This window comes from Tamandua tetradactyla, chromosome X, assembly GCF_023851605.1.
Source record: "Tamandua tetradactyla isolate mTamTet1 chromosome X, mTamTet1.pri, whole genome shotgun sequence".
In the NCBI taxonomy this organism is placed as follows: Eukaryota; Metazoa; Chordata; class Mammalia; order Pilosa; family Myrmecophagidae; genus Tamandua; species Tamandua tetradactyla.
Genome location: NC_135353.1, coordinates 69,795,259 through 69,815,982, shown reverse-complemented (window position 1 = coordinate 69,815,982; position 20,724 = coordinate 69,795,259). Strand labels below are relative to the sequence as shown.

At 43.6% G+C, this 20,724-nt stretch overlaps 1 protein-coding gene and 1 long non-coding RNA gene across 3 annotated transcripts in view; both read left to right on the top strand.

The window, feature by feature from the left end:
* LOC143671143 (uncharacterized) overlaps positions 1-20,724 on the top strand; it is a 132,920-nt gene that overhangs the window by 38,157 nt on the left and 74,039 nt on the right. The window lies entirely within an intron of this gene.
* LOC143670244 (nuclear RNA export factor 1-like) lies at positions 5,702-19,481 on the top strand. 2 transcript variants are annotated; one of them, XM_077144915.1, is made up of 21 exons: positions 5,702-5,877; positions 10,349-10,523; positions 10,748-10,907; positions 12,028-12,111; positions 12,226-12,330; positions 12,447-12,527; positions 12,638-12,707; positions 12,868-12,956; positions 13,076-13,183; positions 13,351-13,460; positions 15,010-15,046; positions 15,364-15,429; positions 15,513-15,568; positions 15,715-15,822; positions 15,942-16,000; positions 16,974-17,089; positions 17,185-17,227; positions 17,808-17,880; positions 18,457-18,639; positions 18,996-19,056; positions 19,169-19,481. In XM_077144915.1, the coding sequence occupies exons 1-21, from the start codon at positions 5,874-5,876 to the stop codon at positions 19,205-19,207; spliced, it is 1,827 nt and encodes a 608-aa protein (XP_077001030.1). In that variant the 5' UTR covers positions 5,702-5,873; the 3' UTR covers positions 19,208-19,481. The 2 variants fall into 2 exon arrangements, with proteins under 2 accessions (XP_077001030.1, XP_077001031.1); XM_077144916.1 differs by lacking the exon at positions 12,028-12,111.

The window sequence follows — 20,724 nt, the reverse complement described above, 5'->3', positions numbered from 1 at the left end:
TGGAATCTTTTATATTGCCCTAGGTGTTCTTTAGGATTGGCTGGAATGATCCTGGTTGGGTGTTGTATTTTGCCCTTTTAATTGTTTCCAATTATTAGATTATTTTGCCTAAAGCTGTGACCTGGAAAATTGGGAAAGTCTTTGCCTTTTCCTAAGGCAGCTCTGTGCCACCTTCATGAAATTTCAGAGGGTCGTTTATTTCCAATTTTTAGGTTTGTTTACAGTAATTACGGTACTAAGGCTTTGAACCTTGGTGCCCAGAGGATTCTTCCGATTCTTCTTTTTGGGACTCCAGGACTACTAATATATACATACATACATATATATATATATATATATATATATATATATATATAAACTATATATATATATATATAGTTTATCCTTAAGCAATTTGGATAGAACTCTTTAAAGAATTTTTGTTTGCCAATTGGTATCACCATCTGCATATAGGAAAATATGCATTACACCAACAAGACACCAGTCACATATAGAAAGTTACACAAACACAAAAAACCCAGAAACATAGAAATATAAACCTCACCAACTTGAACGCCACTTTTTCATCCTTTTCTGATATTGTGCCTGTGATTTGAAAGGATTATGTACCCTAGAAAAGCCATGTTTTAATACTGATCCATCTTCTGGAAGCAGCTGTTTCTTTTAATCCCTATTCAGTACCCTGGGTTGGAAAATTGATTAGATTATCTCCATGGAAATGTGGCACGCACAATTGTGGCTATTAACCTTTGATTAGAGGGAGATGTGACTCCACCATTCCAGGTGGATCTTGATTCGTTTACTGGAATCCATTAAAAGAGGAAACACTCTGGAAAATGCTTGACAGCACCAGAGCCATGAGAACTGCAACAGCCCCCACAGTAAGGGAGTTTTGGAGATGAAGAAGGAAAACGCCCCTGGAGGAGCGTCATGAAACAAGAGGCCTGGAGAGAAAGCTAGCAGATACCGCCATGTTCGCCATGTGCTTTTCTAGTTGAGAGAGAACCCTGAACTTCATCGACTTTTCTTGAGTGACGGTAACCTCTTGTTGGTGCCTTAATTCCAACATTTTTGTAGACTGGCTTTAATTGGAATATTTTCATGGCCTTAGAACTTAAACTGGTAATTTAATAAAGTCCCCTTTTTGAAAGCTGTTCCATTTCCGGTATACCACATTCTGGCAGCTAGCAAACTAGAAAAGATATGCTTGAATATCAGTTCCAATTTGAGCTATAGATTGAACTGGACTTTCTATTTTCTTAGGGCCTTGTCTATAGAGTAGAGTAGTATTTTTGAAATTCATCTAAATCTCACGTTGAGAATGGGGTATGCACATATACAAATCCTCTCAGGCCTCCCTGTCCATTTACTGCTATAGGCACTTGCTGGAGGGGTAGAAGTTTTGCAGGTGGCTCTGCTGCTGGTTTTAGAGAACAGCCTTGGCCAAATTGAGTACACTGGCATGTATGGGATGGGGAGACCATTTCTATCTCGGAGTCTTTGACCTCTGATAAAGAGGGATACTGAAGAAAATTTTAACCGAGAAATGAAGAATTAGTAAACTTTTGTGATTACTGAACCATATATAGATGGTTTTCTTTCTCTATTGTAGAGTAGGCAGAAGTTAATACCTGAAATTCCTGAAGCTCAATTGGTCTCACCCTTGTTTATACTTTCTATTATAATGATCACTCTAGCCTGGTATCAGCCTTGTGTATACTTACTATTGTAATGGTAACAACTCTACCCGCCCCCTTGTTTGAATCCATAAAAACCCTGCACTCCTTAAACTCGAGGAGATAGATTTATTTTATGTGCTTTCCTGCTTTGCACGTAACATTAAACTGTTTCTCTCTATGAAACTCCACTCTCGTTGATTGGTTATTACGCATATTGGGCAGAGAACCCAGTGCCTCTGTCCAGTATCAGGATAAGGGGTAAGAGAGCTTCCTCCTTTCCCGATCTATTGGCCCCTTGGTTGTAGGACAGAGGTGGAGCCAATGTTAATAAAGGCTCTATTGGAGCCTCTAGATTTGAATAGTGAGGGCATTTTTCTTTTCCCCACAAACATTCACAGGCAAAAATTTTACATTTTATCATCAACATACATCGCTGGGAGAGAGAAAGGATTAAACATACATCATATCATCCCATTTCTGTTTTTTTCCAGAATAACTTTAATACAGTGTTCTTTTCCATACAACCATTCTCAGGCCACTTCTCTCCTAAATCTAAATCATGATGAGTCCAGGTTGTGTTATACAAATAAACTATTATTTGTTTTTTTAGAGGCTTATAATTAAAATCTTTCCAATTTTTCAAAAAACAGCCCAAAGCGCTCTGTTTAGGAATGCTATTAGATTTAGAATTACCCATTTTACAGAATTTCCACAAGCAGTAACCAATTAAAACACTTTTACAACACAAATGCAGTAACATACCAACAAATTTAAACAGATGCTTAACCCCTACTATATATTTAAGTAACACACCAATTAATTACTAGACTGAACACGCAGATTAAGAATTAAACAGCATTAAACACTTACTATACCTAGGTAATATGCCAGTTAACAGTTAAGCGGGCATACTTAATTTCATTAAATACCAGTTAATTGTTGGATTACTTATTTTCTAGGAATATACTCAACAAACAAACTCAGGGCAGGGCCTTGAATCTCATACAGATGGACACCTCATAGAGGTCAGGGCCTCAAACTCTGTATAGAATGGTACGCAGAAAACAGAAAGATGTAGGGATCAGAGTAGGGGGGATTGTTCTGAAAGTGGAACCCAGGACCTCAAGTCCAGATTCATGGGACTGGAACCACTGTACTAACTTCCCAATCCACTTTTACCCTGATGATCTACTTACCCAGTCAGATGTCCAGACTTGGGACTGGAAACCGTTTCTCTCTTTGAAGCTTTTTAGGATGCTGAGGGTCTGGAATGCCAGTAAAGCAAATAAAATCCTGGTTGCTGAGCCCCTAGACTAAAACAATGCAGGGTCCACAAAAGGCTGGATTACCGCATTTACCTGTCCTGCTGGGGATCCAGAACTTCTGGCAGTCAGACTCCTTGCTTCTTAGGAGTCTCTGTCTTTTATGGGGCCACCAATTGGATACCAAACAAATGAGGTGGGTTCTCTGCCTGATGCACATAATCAATCTATGACATGGGTGTTACAAAGAGAGAAAGAATTTAATGTTATGTGTAAAGCAAGAGAACAGATGGCCCACGAGCCCCAAAATCTGTCTCCCTGTGTCTAAAGAGTTCCGGGTTTTTATGGATTCAGACAGGGAAGGGGGTGGAGTTGTTACCATTACAATATAAGTATACACAAAGTTGAGACCAGGCTAGAACAACCATTGCAACAGTAACTGTAAAGGGGGCTGAAACAAGACTGTAACAACCACTACAAGACTAAGTATAAACAAGGGTGGGACTAGGCTAGAATAACCATTACAGCAGTCTAAATAAGGCTGAGACTAGTTAAGTTTCATCAATTTCAGGTTTGAACTTCTGCCTACTCTACGTTATAGAAGGAAAAAACACTTATATAATGATTCAATAATCATAATTATTTGTTATTTCTTAAGTCCTCAGTTACAGTCCCACCCACAACACTCACAGGAATGGATTAAAATAACATGACCTTTTATGGTGTACATACAGCCTTCAAACTACCACATATAAAGTTTAACTAGGGTCACACATATAGTTTTAAGTTTTCCTGACCCATAGGGTACTCGGCTAACCTTCACCTTGGTGGTAAGGATGATGGTGGGTGTAAAAGCCAGCCCTTAAGGCCCAGAGTCCTAAAAGTAGGGCCACATTGAGTGGCCTGCCCTGGAGGTAGTGCGTGGTGCCCAGGCAGGAAGTGCAGAAAGGTGACCTCCATAAAGGAAGGGAATTAATCAGAATTGCTTTAAGTCAGAGGCACTTCACATGGTATCTCCCTTAACTGAAACAAGTATTCAATTATTATCGCCACTAATCACAAATGCAGAATTAGGTCTAAAGCTTTTTCCACTGTGTCCCAAAGCCTTAAAGATCTGAATACTGGAATCCTCAGTGGTCTGGTATTTAATGGAACCCTGTGATTACTCAATTCTTTTCTGTCATGAGCTGTATGATCTTTAATTCAAAATATCAATGAAAATTTAAAACCAATTTCTCGACAGTCAAAAGGAAAAAATTAAAACTGTGCAACTCAAGAGTAAATATTTTCAGTGTTACAGGATTTGTGCTAATATGCATGAACATAAAGAACTTTGGCTAATTACTAAAGATGGATAAGAGATATGAACAAATAATTCACCTAAGAAACAAAATGCTTCTCCAATAAATATCTGGACAGATGCCAAACTACGTGAGTTGAAGAAATGAAAATCTGTAAAAAGTCATAAATGATAATGCCATTTTATGTGACTGCAAATTCAAAAAATAAATGTCTAAGGTAGGTAAACACATTATCTAAAGAGAAACACATCTGGAAAATGTGCACCTGTCTATTTGTATGCATAGCTATAGGTCTGTGTGAGGGGATCATGTAGATGGAACCTGATTTCATTTTCTAAATATACATTTTTAGTGATTAATATTCTGTAATTAGGTAAATTTGTTGATATGCTTAAAAAATCTAATAATCAATTGATGAAAAGCGTTCATTTATATTTACCTTTTCAGAAAAATGTTCACATAGTACTGTTCTATAAAAAATAAAAATATTACAATTCTTTCCTTGACACTTGATCTGTATCACTCTACCTGTCTTACACTTCCCTCACTCCCAACGTTCACACTCTCATATGTAGCTTTCTCTTCAGCTCAGCAACTGGACTTCCTCTCTTGGGGCACAGTGACCCAGGAAGGGATTGATGCCTGAGGATGGAAAATTCCAGAAACTTCTGGCTAATGCACTGGAGCTAAGGCCCCTCCCCTTCCGTTAATCTCTCTCCCAAATTCCCCTTGCTTGAGACTTTTAGAGCTGCAGTTCCACTTCGGGCCACGAGGGCGCTGCGGTCTATTTAGCTTTATTTTTCTTAAAAGGAAAAAGCATATATATATATTTTTCTACTCTCATTCCAGTGACCCATAATACTCTATTTGCTATTTCCTTTATACATTCCAGTTCTGCTCCTACAGTCCCCTCTCTTGGATGGGCTTATTGTTATATCCTGTCACTTAGCTCTTTTCAGATATTTCCAAAACTTTGCCTTTCCTTAAGAAAATTCTGTATATTGCAGCGATCTTTTATGAAAACTATGCATGGCAGGATCGTGTCCATTCGATAAAGCTCAATTCTGGTCTGTGAATCTCCACCTAGTCTCTAAATTACCCCTTAGACAAGCTTCCGCATCTCACAGAGCTTGAGCAAACTCAGAAAGGACCTGGTGATTTTGCAATCACAGCCCCCTTGTGAGAAATACCTAAAAGAAGATATACAACACAGCAAATGCAGGGTCTAAACCTACAACAGGTCCTCAGAGTTCTCTGTATTTGCAGAATGAAGGAACACGATGTAATGCCGAACGGAGATTGAACTAAAGCCTCCCTGACTAGTTAAGCACATCTGCAGGGATGGCTCCTTTGGAAACAGCTCCCTGGTTGTTAGGCTGGTAGCAAACCTTAGGGGGCAGTAAGAACAGGAAGTTGTCGCCCCCAGCCCCCCCCCCGCCGTGCCCTCAGGATAGGGACTTCCTGTGAGGACTCCATCTTGTGGCAGTGACAAGGTGGTTTGGAGCTTGCGCTAACTTTTCTCTTCAGCCTCTCTCGAACTATCGTAAACTCCGATCTCCCGATCCTGCAGACTCCCCCCACGAACACTCTGTGAGGACAGTGGTGACAAGTTTCTGTCCACAGGCCACACCATGGGTGAGTTGATAGTGCCAGGGTCTCCGTCTCAGCCTCCACACGGCAGGGGTTCTGGGCCCCTCCCCCACCCACCTCAACGGACACCCAGGGGACCCCGTTTAGTTGGGGTGGGTGTGAGGGCACAGGCTCACTTTTCTACTCTCCTGTGGCTGTGGTCACGGCTGAGGTGAAATTGTCCCTCTGGTTGAGGTGAAGGACCTGTTGTATGATCCTCTCAGGTTCAAGGTTTGGGTGACTGGAGGGCCACCTGGGGTGGAGGGTGTTGGAAATTAAGGTTTTGGGGATTCATGCTAGAAGTGGGGGAGGGGCGGGGAACCCACCATTACTCGGTAATTCCCTTGTTCCAACCATTCAAGGTAGATTGAATTGCCCCTGTAGAAACTTTGGGAGGCTTGCTTTACGGCCAATGTATGATGTATTGTGGAATGTTCCGTGTAACTTAAAGTGTTCTATGTCAGTAAAGTAAATTTTGTTTACTTAAATAATCTCCATTTAATTGCTTTTTGTCTGCCTATTTATCTGTCAGTCAGTGAGGTATGTTAACATGTCCCACTGTGACTGTGGACTTGTCTATTTCTCCATATATTCTGTCAGTTTTCACTGTGTATATTTCTGCTCGATGATAAGAGGTCCACACAAATTTTAAATTGTTTTATTAATATTCTCTTTTTGAATTGAACCATCATGAAATCTCCCTCTTTTCTTGTGGTAATGTTTTTCTTTAAAGTATACTTTTTCTATCCTTAATATGGTTATACCAGCTTTCAGTCGTTCAGTGTTGAAAGGGCATGATTCTTGCCATTTTTTTATTTTCAAATTTTCTATATTGCTGAATTTTACATGTGTTTCTTTAAGAGTGTATGACTGTATGCTTTTCATCTAGTCTGATAACGTCTACCTTTCTATTTGGAATATTTAGTCTTTTTTACATTTGATGTAGTTACAGATATAATTTGGTTTAAATATACATATCGCTGTTTGTTTTACCTTATTTTTGCCTGTTCCAAGTTCTTTTTCTTTTCTTTTCCTTCGAAATGATTAATGTTTCTAAGTATTCAGTTTTTTTCACTTTTTTTATTAATTAAAGAAAAAAAGAAATTAACACAACATTTAGAAATCATTCCTTTCTACATATGCAATCAGTAATTCTTAACATCATCACATAGATGCATGATCATCATTTCTTAGTACATTTGCATCGATTAGGAAAAGAACTAGGAAAACAACAGAAAAAGATATAGAATGTTAATATAGAGAAAAAAATAAAAATAATGATAATAGTAAAAAAAAAAAGGAAAAAGAAAAAAAAAAGACACAAACAAACGGAGAAAAAAATAACCTATACCTCAGATGCAGCTTCATTCAGTTTTTTAACATGATTACTTTACAATTAGGTATTATTGTGCTGTCCATTTTTGAGTTTTTGTATCTAGTCCTGTTGCACACTCTGTATCCCTTCGGCTCCAATTACCCATTTTCTTACCTTGTTTCTGACTCCTGCTGGTCTCTGTTACCAATGACATATTCCAAGTTTATTCTCAAATGTCGGTTCACATCAGTGGGACCATACAGTATTTGTCCTTTAGTTTTTGGCTAGACTCACTCAGCATAATGTTCTCTAGGTCCATCCATGTTATTACATGCTTCATAAATTTATCCTGTCTTAAAGCTGCATAATATTCCATTGTATGTATATACCAGAGTTTGTTTAGCCACTCGTCTGTTGATGGACATTTTGGCTGTTTCCATTTCTTTGCAATTGTAAATAACGCTGCTATAAACATTGGTGTGCAAATGTCCGTTTGTGTTTTTGCCCTTAAGTCCTCTGAGTAGATACCTAGCAATGGTATTGCTGGGTCGTATGGCAATTCTATATTCTTCTTTTTGAGGAACCCAGCAGGTTGAAAGTTTTTTCTGTGAAATTTCTGGGCTCTGTTTTTCTTATCCTGCCCAGTAGGTGGCGCTCGTGGCGCTCATCTGTCTGCGGGTCCCACCAGTAAAAGTTGCTGTGGCTCCTTTAACTTTGGAAAACTGTCGCTGTAGGGGGGGTCACCAGCCGAAGTGGCTTGGGGTAGTGCCAATCCGAATCTCCCAGCCGGCCCGGGGTTCCGTGCGCGGGGAGGGTCGCCGGCCTCCGCGGCTTGGGGGAGCGCCTGTCCAAACTTCCCCGCCGGCCCGGGGCGCCAAGCGTCACGAGGGGGCGCCAGCCACCGCGGCTTGGGGGAGTGCCTATCCACCATTCCCAGCTGGACCAGGAAGCCATGTGTTTGGAAGGGACCCCGGTCACCGTTCTCCGCAGCTTGGGGATCTCCGATCCAATTTTCCCAGTTGGTCCGGGGGGCCGCGCGTTGTGGGGGGCGCCAGCCGCTGCGGCTTGAGGGGACCGCCTGTCCAATTCTCCCAGCCGGCCCAGGAAGGAGGGAGGGAGGGACTCCGGCCGCCTGCCTCCCCGGCCCTGGGAAGCCGTGCCCCTTGGCGATCTCACTGGAGCGGGTTCTCTCAGCCAGTCAGCCATTCCAGAATGGGGTACGCTGTCTTCTTGGTCTCTGTCGTGGCTCCGGGAGCTGTTCTGTATCGTTTCTACTTCCCTAGTAGCTGTTCTGGAGGAGGAACTAAGACCCGCGTGTTTTACTAAGCCACCATCTTCTCCGGAAGTCCCCCAGATATCACCTTTTTAGTTAAGACATAATGGAGAGGTTGGAGGGAAGTACCTGCCCCAGAGTTACTCTGAAAGAGGCACAGATTTCCTTGGCAGCCAGCCACATGGTGTTTCACTGCCCTCCGGACTGTGACTTCTGGACATTGCCCTCCCGGGCCCTATAAGGATTTGTTTGTTTTACTGGCACGTGGTCTGAAGCAGGTGGTCTCAGCGGCCATCAGATGTGGGCCGCTCAGGTGCCGAAAGCTCACTCTGGCCCAGGCACGGTGAAGTTCTTTCTACTTGGCTACTCGCCCACTTCGTGACAGCCCAGAGATGTACCTGAGGGCAGGAAACTAACCTTTTCACCCAGCCCCGGGCGCAGCCTACAAGCCACCCAGGGAATCTAGTATTCAGTTTTTATCTCGTTTGGTTAGGTAGTTAAACCTCCTTTGACCATACATGTAGTGTTTACTCTTAAAATTTTTTTGGTTAGGTAGTTAAACCTCCTTTGACCATACATGTAGTGTTTAGTCTTAAAATTGCAACATCTTTGCCTTATCACAGTCTAGAGTACATTAGTTCTTTTACATGTCTACATACAGTGCAGGGACTTTCAAACAGACTGAATCCATTTGACTTATTGTCATGCATTTTAATTACATATATATATATATATATATTTTAAATCCCTGAAGAAATTATTGCCATTGTATTATACAGTCAATACTCATTTAGTTTTGTCTACATATTTGCCAGTGTCACTGTACTTCCTTTCCTGCATCTATGTGGTTCCACTTAGGATTGTATTTATTCTACTTGAAGAAGAACTATTAGTATTCTATTTGAGTCTTTTAATACCAAATTTGCCTGAAGTTTGTAACATTAGTATTTCTATGTCTTCCAAATTTAAAAGATAACTTCTTTCTAGGTTTGGAATTCTAGGCTGACAGTTAGTGTTCTTTTGCAGTTTGAAGATATAATTTCACTTCAAGCTACCATTGTGTCTTTTAAAATATGCCAGTTTGTTGCTCCTTTAAGGGTAATCTCTCTTTTTTTTCCTGACAGCTTTGAATATTTTTTTTTCTCTTTCTTTGGTTTTCAACACTATTACTAAGAGAGGCCTAGGTTTGATTTTACTCATACCCTTCCAGGCTTGGCATACATCGTGCTTCATGAATCGTGACTTGATGTATTTTGTCACTTTTGGAAACTTCTCAGCCATGATCTCTTCACTGCTTCTGCACTGTTCTCTCCACTCTGGGACTCCAATTAAGCATATATTAATTTTAAATATTATTCACTGTATCTTCTTTAATCTTTCTTTTCAGTATTCTCCACTTTTTCTTGCCAGGCTTAATTCTGGTTATATTCTTCAGACTTATCGTTCATTTCTTCTATTCTCCATTCATATGGAGAACTCAACTTTAACCCTTGCAACAAAACACCACACATTCAGGGTAGATTGTATTATCCACCTAGAGTACAGGAGCGAAGTGCGGGTTACAAATGTTAAGCAGTTTGTCCCGATCACTCAGCCTGAAAACAGCATAGAAAAGGCTAACATCCCAAGCTGGACCCTCTGCCCAAACCCTTCCCCCTATCCTCACCTTCTGCTCTAAATGCTCCCCACCTCTCATGCCCCTGGAGGCAGAACAAAGGCAGAGTCTCCCAAATTTTAAGCACTGTGTTATCTGTCTTGCAGAATATAAAAATCAGGGATATTTCTTCATTAATTGCAAGGCATTGGTCTATTATTCAGATTACTGATGTGTTTTCTACCTTGCTTTGGTTTGAGTTTTATTTATTTTATTCTGTTCTTCCTAATTTCAGAGTACAATGAGAGCCGTGCCCCCTTTCAAAGAAGAGCAAGATGCTGGGGTATTTTCCGAAGGAGGTATAGAAATTGGTATGGACGAGGCAGTTCTGCCATTTATCGTTCATCCTACCAGGAAGAAGAAGGAGATACAGCAATGAATGGTCCCTATATGGGACCCGGAATAAGATAGTAAGTAACCTGTCAGTATGGCTGGCATGTACTAGTCAGTGGAATAAATACCCCTGTAGTTAATTATATAATTTTTCTCTTCTGCAACCCAGCAGAGTGAGGAATGCTAGGACAAGATTACTGGTTATGCGAACTTTATTGTAGCCTGGTATTGGTGGGGCAAGGGAGTGGAGAAGATGTTTTTAGCACTCTTAGACCCCTTCCTTCCATCTGCTTCCTCATAGTAATCCCCGTGCAAAGCAATCCTACCCTAAGAGTGGCCAATGGCATTATCAGTGTCACGTCCGTACTGATATAGACATGTGGAAAGAGAGATTTCCTCTAGAGACAGCAGTGGAGGAGGAAAGGCGGGATGGAACCCCAGGAAGATGGTTCAAGGTCACAGTGAGTATCTTGGCAAAAAGTATGGAATGTACAGGAGATACAGATCAGGGGAAGTTATGTTGGTCTATGTAGAGACACGAGGTACTTTTCTGGGGAACAGGTGGGGTTTGTAATCTGTCTCTTTTATGGCTAGGAGTTAACATCCTTGATCATCTAAAGACAGGTTCAGAGAAGCAATGTAAATGGAAAAGGCTGGCTGCAGGATGGCTGGGGGAGGTTGGCTAAAGGCAAAGGTGGAAATTACTGCCAAGAAATTGGAGCAAGTTCCCACCAGATGCCTCAGTTTTGCTGTAGCTGTGTGTATGGGAAGGGGAGGTGTGGTGAATCTCTAGAGTCCTTGGTGAGAGGGGCAGGCAGGATCTGCATTAGTCAGGCTCTCCAAAAATCTTTAAAAAGGAAGATCACGTCTAACACCTTAACTTGATTAATTGCAGGAGAGCGTTTGAATGGACAGAAAGGGGATTTAGAAAATCTACGTTTGGCAAGCAAAAAAAGAAATCATGGTGTTTTAGTTTGTAATTTGATGGAATGCAATATACCAGAAATGGAACAGCTTTTAAAAAGGAAACTTATTAAGTTGCAAATTTACAGTTCCAATGCTACAGAAATGTCTAAACTAAGGAATCCAGATAAAGATACCTTAACTCCAAAGAAAGGGCTGATGATGCTCAGGATTTCTCTCTCAGCTGAAAAGGCACATGATGATGTCTGCTAGCTTTCTCTTCTCATTTCATAACGCTTCCCTGGCGGCATTTTCCTTCTGTGTCTCCAGTGGTCCCTGGCCATGTGGGCTCTGTGGGCTCTAAAGCTTTTTCCAAAATGATTCTGTCATAAAGGGCTCCAGTAAGCAACTCCACCTTGAACGGGTAAAGACACATCTCCACGGAAACCATCTAATCAAAAGTTAGCACCCACAATTGGTGGATCACATCTCCGTGGAAACAGTAAAAAAGTTCCCACTCAACAATATCGAATGAGGATTAAAGAACATGGCTTTTGGGGTACACGACAGTTTCAAATCAGCACGCATGGCAGTGGTCATTTCTTTAGAAAAAGGTCTGTTCTCCAGCCTTAATTCCATGTGGTCACTCCTGTCTTCTATCCTTCCTTTCACCTCTAGGTTCCTTATGGGAGAAAATATAACAGGGCATGGCTACTGGACTCAATCCAGAGTTTTTGCAGTGTCCCCTTCACCCCAGTCGATGTAAGAAAGAATGGTGAAACTGTATGAGTGGGCACAGGGGAGAATAAAGGGGGCCTTGCTGAGCAAGTGGGATCATGCCTACAGCACTATTGCTGTTGCCTCCTTTTCCTACAGTTTCACTACGTGAAAGGTCGGGCCAAATTCTTTGTTCAGGACTCTAGCACTGCCTCTGCATTGAAGGATGTCAACCTGAAGATTTGTGATAAGGAGAACCGAAAGGTTTGTGTCGAAGATATTAACCATGCCAAACCGAGGTGCGGGAGTACAGGCCAGGGACTGGGTTGTCTTCTTTGGGATTAGAGTTCCCAGTGCTTACCCTACCTCTCTTTATGCAGATATCTATCTTTGTCAACCCTTCTTCTGTTCCCCACTCTGTGCAGAATCAGTTGAATCCAGAACAAATGGAGCAGCTAAAGGTAATACAGACTCAAGATAATGTGATTCCATATCCAGACCCACCTCTTCTTGCCTCCCCTCCCAATCTCCCATCACTCCCCATAGCTCAGAGTTGTATCTGTTTCTGCAGGTGACCATGTACAAACGATATGATGACTTCCAGGGAACTCTTGACCTCCAGAGCTTACGCTTTGATCCAGGTATGACTGACAGTAGTCATTTTAGGGCAGCAGAGGGCAGATTAGGGGGTCTGCTTATGAGGCAAATTTAGGGATGGTAAATTATAAAGGGGTTGGGGCTGGCTCTAGTCCAACTGGGACCTTCTCAACCTTCTTATTCTCTTCTCTCGGCTTCCTGAAGACTTGGTGGGCCATGATATTGACATGATCCTGAATAGAAGAAACTGCATGGCTGCCACCCTGAAGATCATCAGAGAGGAGTTCCCTGAGGTGATGCCTCAGGCCCAGAGCCTGTATTTAGGTGGAGGGGTGAAATAAGTAGATAGAGAGCATATTTTTCTCCAAAGCCCAAGATAATAACTATCACTCTAATTCTTCTTCCCCAAAAGCTGTTCTCTTTGAATTTGCGTCGTAACAAACTGTACCAGCTGGATGGCTTATCTGACATAATACAGGAGGCCCCCAAAGTCAAGATCCTGAACCTCTCCAAAAACCAAGTGAGAAGTGGGAGTCTGATCAAATTTAGAGTGTGGGTGGGGGTAGTGCTCATCTAGGTGATGACAACAGACAGATGGAGGTAGTTGTGGGTGAGGATGGGAGCTCGGGGTGCAGGGGCCCAGATATTTCTCTTTCACTGGTTTTTCTTTTCCCTGATTCTCCCCAGCTGAAGTCAGTGTGGGAGTTAGAAAAGATGAAAGGGCTGAATCTGGAAGAGCTGTGGCTAGAAGGAAACCCATTGTGCAACAACTTCTCAAATCAGTCCACCTACGTAAGGTCAGTGTTATCCACGATCACTCCTCCTTGGGCACTTTGCCCTCTTAGAAGCCTGAGCTACCCTGACGTGCCCATCTTCAGGAGGTGTTAGCCCTCATCCTATGAGAGGACCACATCTCATTCCCACTTCTCTCTCTGTGCCTCTCAGCTGTGCTTAGATCTCCTTGCCTTCTTATCTGGCCCACTGGGGCTGGGGTCTGTTTTCCGTCTCCCTGCATCCAGCCTTCTCTAGCCCTAGAATGACTGCTACCATTACATTGCTTCCTCTGTCCTCTGGCCCAATGCCAGGACTGGGGCATCCTGGAGGGAAACCTGGGTTCCCTGAGTTAGGGGAACAGAGGTGAGCCACGGCCAGCAAGCAGAGGACAACCAGAGGCAGGGGCAGTGTGAGGAAAGCAGAGGGGCAGAGGTGGAGGAGAAGATAGGAGGACAGCCCTCTGAGAGGCATGTCCCTCTCCCACTCTCCGTGTCACAGGCTCCTGCCCATCCTTCACAGGAGCACAGGGTAGCCCAAGGCAGGTGGGATTCCTCAGGCAAGGAACCAACTAAGGCCCGGTGGCACAGGGGACATCAGGAGAAAATGTGGTGACCATAGGAGGTGACCAGAGACCCTCAATCCCATGCTGTATGGGGCCCTGGCCTTTTACTCCTGGGAAGAGCTCCTGCCCCTAGGGCTGCTCTTTTCCCATGCCCAGCTGATACTGGTAGAGCTCACACAGGTGACAAAAGCTCAAATGCTGGGCCCAGCCCAGCAAGTGTATGTTTTCCGTTCCTCCCTTGAGCCTCAGGACCAACCAGCAGCAGAACAAGGCAAGGACTGCAGCAGGGAAGCCATTTCTCCATTATCTCTCTTTTCTTTCCTTAGCCCACACCACCACAGTAGAGCTCTTTTCCATTCCCTTTCCTATTTTTTCCTTTCTCCTTTGTGTTGACTGACTCTCCTATATCTCCTCCATATCTACCTCCCACACCTACACTCCCTTGCTGTCCTCATCCCTCGCCTGTGTCATTCCTTCCCTGTTTCCTGAGCCTTGTCCCACTCATCTCCCTACCCCAACATCCTGGGCCATCACCCCTGAGTAATATCCTGGTCTTGTATAAGGCCAGTCCTGGCTGAATGCTGGACACTTAGTGAGGTTCGGGCGTCCCTCCCCATTCCCTGTTCCCTTCAGAGCCTTCTGTGATGACTTGAAGGAGGTGAGGGAGCCAGGGAGGGGAAGGAACCCCTGGATCTTGGGCTCAAAATGCTACTTCTTGTGGCTTCACATGGGAGTCAGAGCAGTCCATGCTGAAGCTGCCCAGGAGGAAGGAAAGGGAGGGGAGAAGTAGAAGGAGAGTAAGGGAAAGAGTAAGAGAGAGAGTGTATGTGTGTGCTCTCCCTCTTTTGTCACTCCATAGCAGGTTCCAGGGTCCCTGAAGAGGCAGTGGACCTGGAGTGAAGGTGGGGCATATGGGGTTATGTCTCAGGTGTAAGTGTGCTTGCTTCCATAAGGCAGGGCAGCTCCACGCTTTCACTTTCTTTTCTCTCTTTGGTCTTAATTTTTGACAGCTCCATCCTGGAATTGTTCCCCAAGTTACTACGCCTGGTAAGTGTATTCCTTTATCATTGACTCATCTGTCACTGATGCCACCCATGACCTCCCTTAGGTCTTTCCCAAGTTACATTTTTGTTTCTGAACCTCGTTGGAAGAGACCCATGTGGAAGCCAAACAAAGCCTACAGACATTCTCTACGGGCTTCCAGGATGCCCTGGAGAAGACCCTAATGGTAGACTTGCCCATGGAATTTCATGGGCCCTTTGACATCTGACCTCTGACCCCCGTTGTTTCCTAGTCTTGTTCATCTCACTGCTCATCCAGTGCCACCTCCCTGGTCTGCACTGACTTCCTCTTTCCTTCTCCAGGATGGCCAGGAGTTATCATCAATCACCGTTGGCATTGAAGCCCCCAAGAGGCTTCCAACCTGCCAGGTGAGGAGGCAGCATCAAGCAGGCTTGGGGTGGTACACATGGAGGGGATATCATCTGTGGTCCTAGGACTGTTTTAATTCCAGGGGAGCTTCTTTGGTTCTGAGACCTTGAAGAGTCTAGTCCTGCAATTCCTGCAGCAGTGAGTACCCCTCGGACACCAAGGCAGGGAGGGCTGGGATGGGACAGGCCAGTCAAGCACAGGTCTGCTCATGAGGAGGAGGGGCATTTAAGTCCCCTTAGGGGCTGAGACCTCAGAGATAGCCTGTCCCCTTTGCTTCCCTACAGATATTACTTGATCTATGACTGTGGAGACCGACAGGGTCTCCTCAGTGCATACCACAATGAGGCATGCTTCTCCCTGACCACTCCCTTCAAATCCCAGAGCTCATTCTTGTGAGTATCATAGCCCAGATTCTCGTCCTGGTCCGGGTGGCTCCCCTGAAGACACAGGTCAGCTCTTGGCAGCGCCTACCCTAGCCAGTCCATCAACTCCCATTCTTCTTTTCTCCTAGAGGTAGCTTGAACGAGTATTTCAAGGAAAGCCGAAATATGAAGGTGCTCAAGGACGCTGGTGAGTCTGTGATGGGGAAAGATCAGAATGAAAAAGGGGGTGTGAAATTGTTGGGACCACTATGAAACTTATTCATGCAAAGAAATAAGCTAAGCTACTTAAAATTATGTTAAAGAGTCACCCCAGAGAACCTCTTTTGTTGCTCGGATGTGGCCTCTCTCTCTAAGCCACCTCGGCAGGTGGATTCACTGCCCTCCCAACTACGTGCTACATCACTCCAGGGGTGTAAATCTCCCTGGCAACATGGGACAGGAATCCCAGGATGAGCTGGGACCTAGCATCATGGAATTGAGAAAGCCTTCTTGGCCAAAAGAAGGAAGAGAGAAATGAGACAAAATAAAGTTTCAGTGGCTGAGAGATTTCAGAGTCGAGAGGTTATCCCGGAGGGTATTCTTATACATTATATAGATATTCGTTTTGAGTTTTTGGTGTATTGGAGTGGCTGGAGGGAGGTATCTGAGACTGTTGAGGTGTGTTCCAGTAGCCTTAATTCTTGAAGACGATTGTATAAAAATATAACTTTTACAATGTGACTGTGTGATTATGAAACCTGGTGTCTGATTCTCCTTTTATCCAAGGTGTGGATAGATGAGTGAAAAAATACAGATAAAAGTAAATAAATAATAGGGGGATAAATGATAAAATAAAGTGGGTAGATTGAAATACTAGTGGTCAATGGAGGAGGGGGTTAAAGAGTATAGGATATATGAGGGTTTTTTTTCTTTTTTCTTTTTATTTCTTTTTCTGGAGTGATGCAAATATTTCAGAGGATGATGATGGTGATGAATACACGACTATGTGAATTCAGCTCCTGGCAGTGCCAGGACTATGTGATGATATTGTGAGCCATTGATTGTACACCATGTATGGAATGTATGTGTGTGAAGATTTATCAATAAAAATATATATTTTTTAAATCATTGGGGCCAGGGAGGGTATGGCAGCCTGTCACATTTGCTTTTCTTTCCTACAGACCGGCGGGTTCAGCTACTGAAGTACACAAAGCATGACATTGTTGACTCCCTGAGTGTGTTGCCCAAAACCCAGCATGACCTTGGCTCCTTCGTGGTGGACTTGTGCTTCGAGATGGTGAGCATTAGCTTCCTCCCTTACCCAGGTCCAGAAAGCCTGTGGTGCATAGGAGGTTTAGGCAGATCATAAAAGCCTGAATTCTTCCCTTCCAGGAAACAATGCTTTGCTTTTCTGTCAGCGGAGTGTTCCAGGAAGGTGGGTGTCTGTAAAGCCTCTTCCTGATATCCCCCTCTGCTCCCTCTTCCTGTCAAAAGTGCCCCAGCATTGCTTATCCCATCCCTTCCCTTCCTATTCCCTCTATTCTCCTTACCCCATTATGTCCCCAGACCACCCTAATCTGACCTACATCCATAACTTCTTGCCCCATTACAGTTGCAGAGTTAGGAAAACAGGCTGGGGGGTTGATAGCTCCCATCCCAGGTCCTTACCCCACAACCTTGGGCTGGTTACTTAACCTCTCAGGTTCTTCTTCTACAATATGAGACTAATCAGACCCATCTCCTGGGCTGCTGTGAAAAATGAATCAAATGAATTGTGAAGTGTTTGCACAGGACCTGTCACATGTAGGGACCCTATCACTGGGGCCTGATTGTACCTCTTGTTACCCCCCCCCATTCCCGATACCCCCTCCTGGCTCCCAGTGAGCAGTTGTCCCCATCTAGCCCCCTCAGAGTGTCATATGAGTATTAATTGAGACCCTTCTGGGGAACACTGCTTGTGAGCATGTAAATCATGTGCAACTCTAAGGTGTTGTTGTTATTTGTTGTCATTGAAGTGGAAGGAAAGTCTCAGGGCTCTATTCGTGCCTTCACTCAGACCTTCATCACTATTCCTGGCAGCTATTTCGGGTAAGTGCTGTGTTGTGGACACCGCATGGGAACACCCATCTCAGCCAGGGGTCAGTGGTATGGGAATGTGGTAGTGCTGTCCTTGAGGATTTATCAATATCATGTAATGCCAAATAGTTGATCCAAGGAGCAATCTCACCCTCATGTTTAAGAGCATGGGCTCTGAATTTAGAAGACCAGGTTCTCTTCCTGACCTCAACACTCACTAGCTGTGTGACTTTGATCAAGTTACATGACCTATCTGTGATACAAAGTCTTCCTCTGAAAATGGAGATGAAAGTATCTACTTCCTTGGGCTGTTGTAAAGGGTAAATATGGGTGTAAAAAACATCCCTGGGTTGGGGTAAACCTACTAGTCTAGTGAAGCATGTAAACAATCTGTCCAAACGTGGATTTTTTTTTCAAACGTGGATTTTGTGAGAAAGGCAAAGGAACACCTGCCAAGAAATCCAGTAAGCAGGCAGAGCAGGAGTATAGAAAGAACCTGGTTGTTGAATGGCAATGGGAGAAGGATCAATGTTGGAGGTGTCGGGTTGTCTGTCTCTCCAACTGTTAAAGGTCTCATTTTTCCTCCAGTCTGTGCATTGTTAATGAGGAGCTATTTGTGAGGAATACCAGCCCCAAAGAGCTCCAGAGTGCCTTCTCCACCCCGATGCCAATACCCTCCTCCAGCTACATGTCCACCCTCTCCCAGGAGCAGCAGGAAATGGTTCAGGCCCTTTCCACCCAGACTGGGATGAGCCTCAAACACTCTGAGAAGTGAGTGAGCAGAGATAAGGGTGAGCTGGAATGAGTGGGGAGTGAATTATGGTCACTTGCTGGTCATTTGATTTTTTTTTAACTCATTATCACACTCAACATCTTTCCCCCTCAGTACACATTAAGCTACTTTTTCTTTTAACACACAGTACTTTTCCATGGACCTTGTTTCATTACTGACAGACATTTGGGTTTTCAAGCTTTCCCCCATTATACACTGTGTCACCACAGTGTTCCTTCTGATGCATGCGTAACAGCAAAAGAGGCATGGTCTGTGGCATAAATTAAGAAATGAAATTGCATGATCAGTATCTCCACTTCAGTTAAAGGATGTCACTGGTCCTTGCTCTACCCAGATACCTTCATGACAATGACTGGGACTACAGCAGAGTTGCACAGATTTTCAATCTGCCCAAGGTAAGGTCTTGGAATTCAGGTCAAGTTTGCAGAGGGCCAGGGGACCCCAGGAATGAGACTCAGCATTAATGGCTTTGCTGATTTCCCAACTCTTTCCCTTCACTTCTCCCAGGTCAAGAACAAGATCCCAGAAGACGTCCTCATGGAATAATCTAAACTTTGTAGAATGAAGCCACAAGAAGAATCCATTGGGCATAGTCATTCTCATCCTCATCATCCTTGTTATGTTTTTCCTTCAGTCTGAGTATATCCCTGTGACTAAGCCTGGAGGTCTGGCTGGATTCGAGAAACCAAAGCTTAGCTCACGGGGTGACACTCATCTACCCAAAGGGTTCATTGTTCTGTGTATTTATCCTATGTTCCACTTGTCTCCCTTCTTTGGACAATAAAGAATGCCATTGCATGTTACATTAAAGCCCTGAAAAATGCATCCAAAGCAGGCATAATTGTCACTTTCCTACAGGGGAGGAAAGGGAAAGTCAGAGATGGTAAGCTACTTCCTGGGAAACTGTGGAGTAGAGACTCTAATCTGGGCCACCCTGAAGCCCAAGCTGTGCTCCACAGGTCGTGTGGCTTCCAACATGGGGAATGCTTACTAACCGTAGTAAACCTGGGGGCTGGGGGCTTATGTCTTTAGTGTATTAGTCAACTATTTTTATACAGAGAATAGTATTACTTTTATAGCCGTACAAACCTATTCAAATTTAAAAACCATCCCTTTGGTGGAAAAACAGCATTAAAGAGCACCTGAAAAGCTGGGAAGAAAAAAATGTCCACATATATGACTGACATAAGATTAATATCCTTGACATAAAGAAATCAGTAGAGAGATGGGAAAATTCAACCAAGAAATTTTATCAAAAGCAATAGTAATGCCCCACAACTCTATAAAAACCTTCCTAACCATAACAACTACCAAAACATAACTGCAAACTTTGAGATAAGATACGGAATGAGAAAACAAAGTTAAAGATTGTTATTTTCAGAAAATACATTATTTATGTGTGTATATATTGATGTACTCTGTACAGGATGTGTGTGAAAGTTATTGCTTATAAAAGTACATTATGCCAGGTAAAAACATTTGCAGGTGATACCCCACCCCCAAGAAGTAGTCATTTTGTTCTGTACCTCAGAGTCCCTCTTCCTAGTGCATAGGAGGCCTTTTGGAGACTACAGAGAGAGAGAATCATTTATATGGGTAGCCCCTTCAAGATAGTTCTTCAAGGGGTCCACAAGTACACCATCCCCTGAGGCCCAGGAACAAAGGGAAAGGAGGGGGCTCAGACGGAGAAGCAGCCCTGATACCTGTGGATGGGGAGAGAGCTGGTAAGGGTACACCCCTTCTGTTTGCAAGCTGCTGGAATGCGATACACCAGAACTGGAACAGCTTTTACAAAGGGGAATTTAATAAATTGCAAGTTTAAAGTTATAAGCTTATAAAACTGTCCAAACTCAGGCATCCAGATAAAGATACGTTAATTCAAGAGAGGGCGAGAGTCAGGAACACCTCTGTCAGCTGGGTAGTCACGTGGTTGACATCTGCTGGTCACTCGCTCCTGGGCTCCGTTGCTTTTAGCCTCTGTTTGTGTGTCCGTTCCTCAGTTTGCTTCTCTGGGGCTGGCTCTCATCTCTTGGCTTCCCATGGCTCTCTCCAGGTTCTGGCTT

Bases quoted from the DNA above. Each gene is read 5' to 3' on its own strand.
- LOC143670244 (XM_077144915.1), top strand. The intron at 15,430-15,512 runs GTGAGGAGGCAG...TTTTAATTCCAG, and splicing joins AGAGGCTTCCAACCTGCCAG to GGGAGCTTCTTTGGTTCTGA. The intron at 17,090-17,184 runs GTGAGCATTAGC...CTTCCCTTCCAG, and splicing joins TGGACTTGTGCTTCGAGATG to GAAACAATGCTTTGCTTTTC.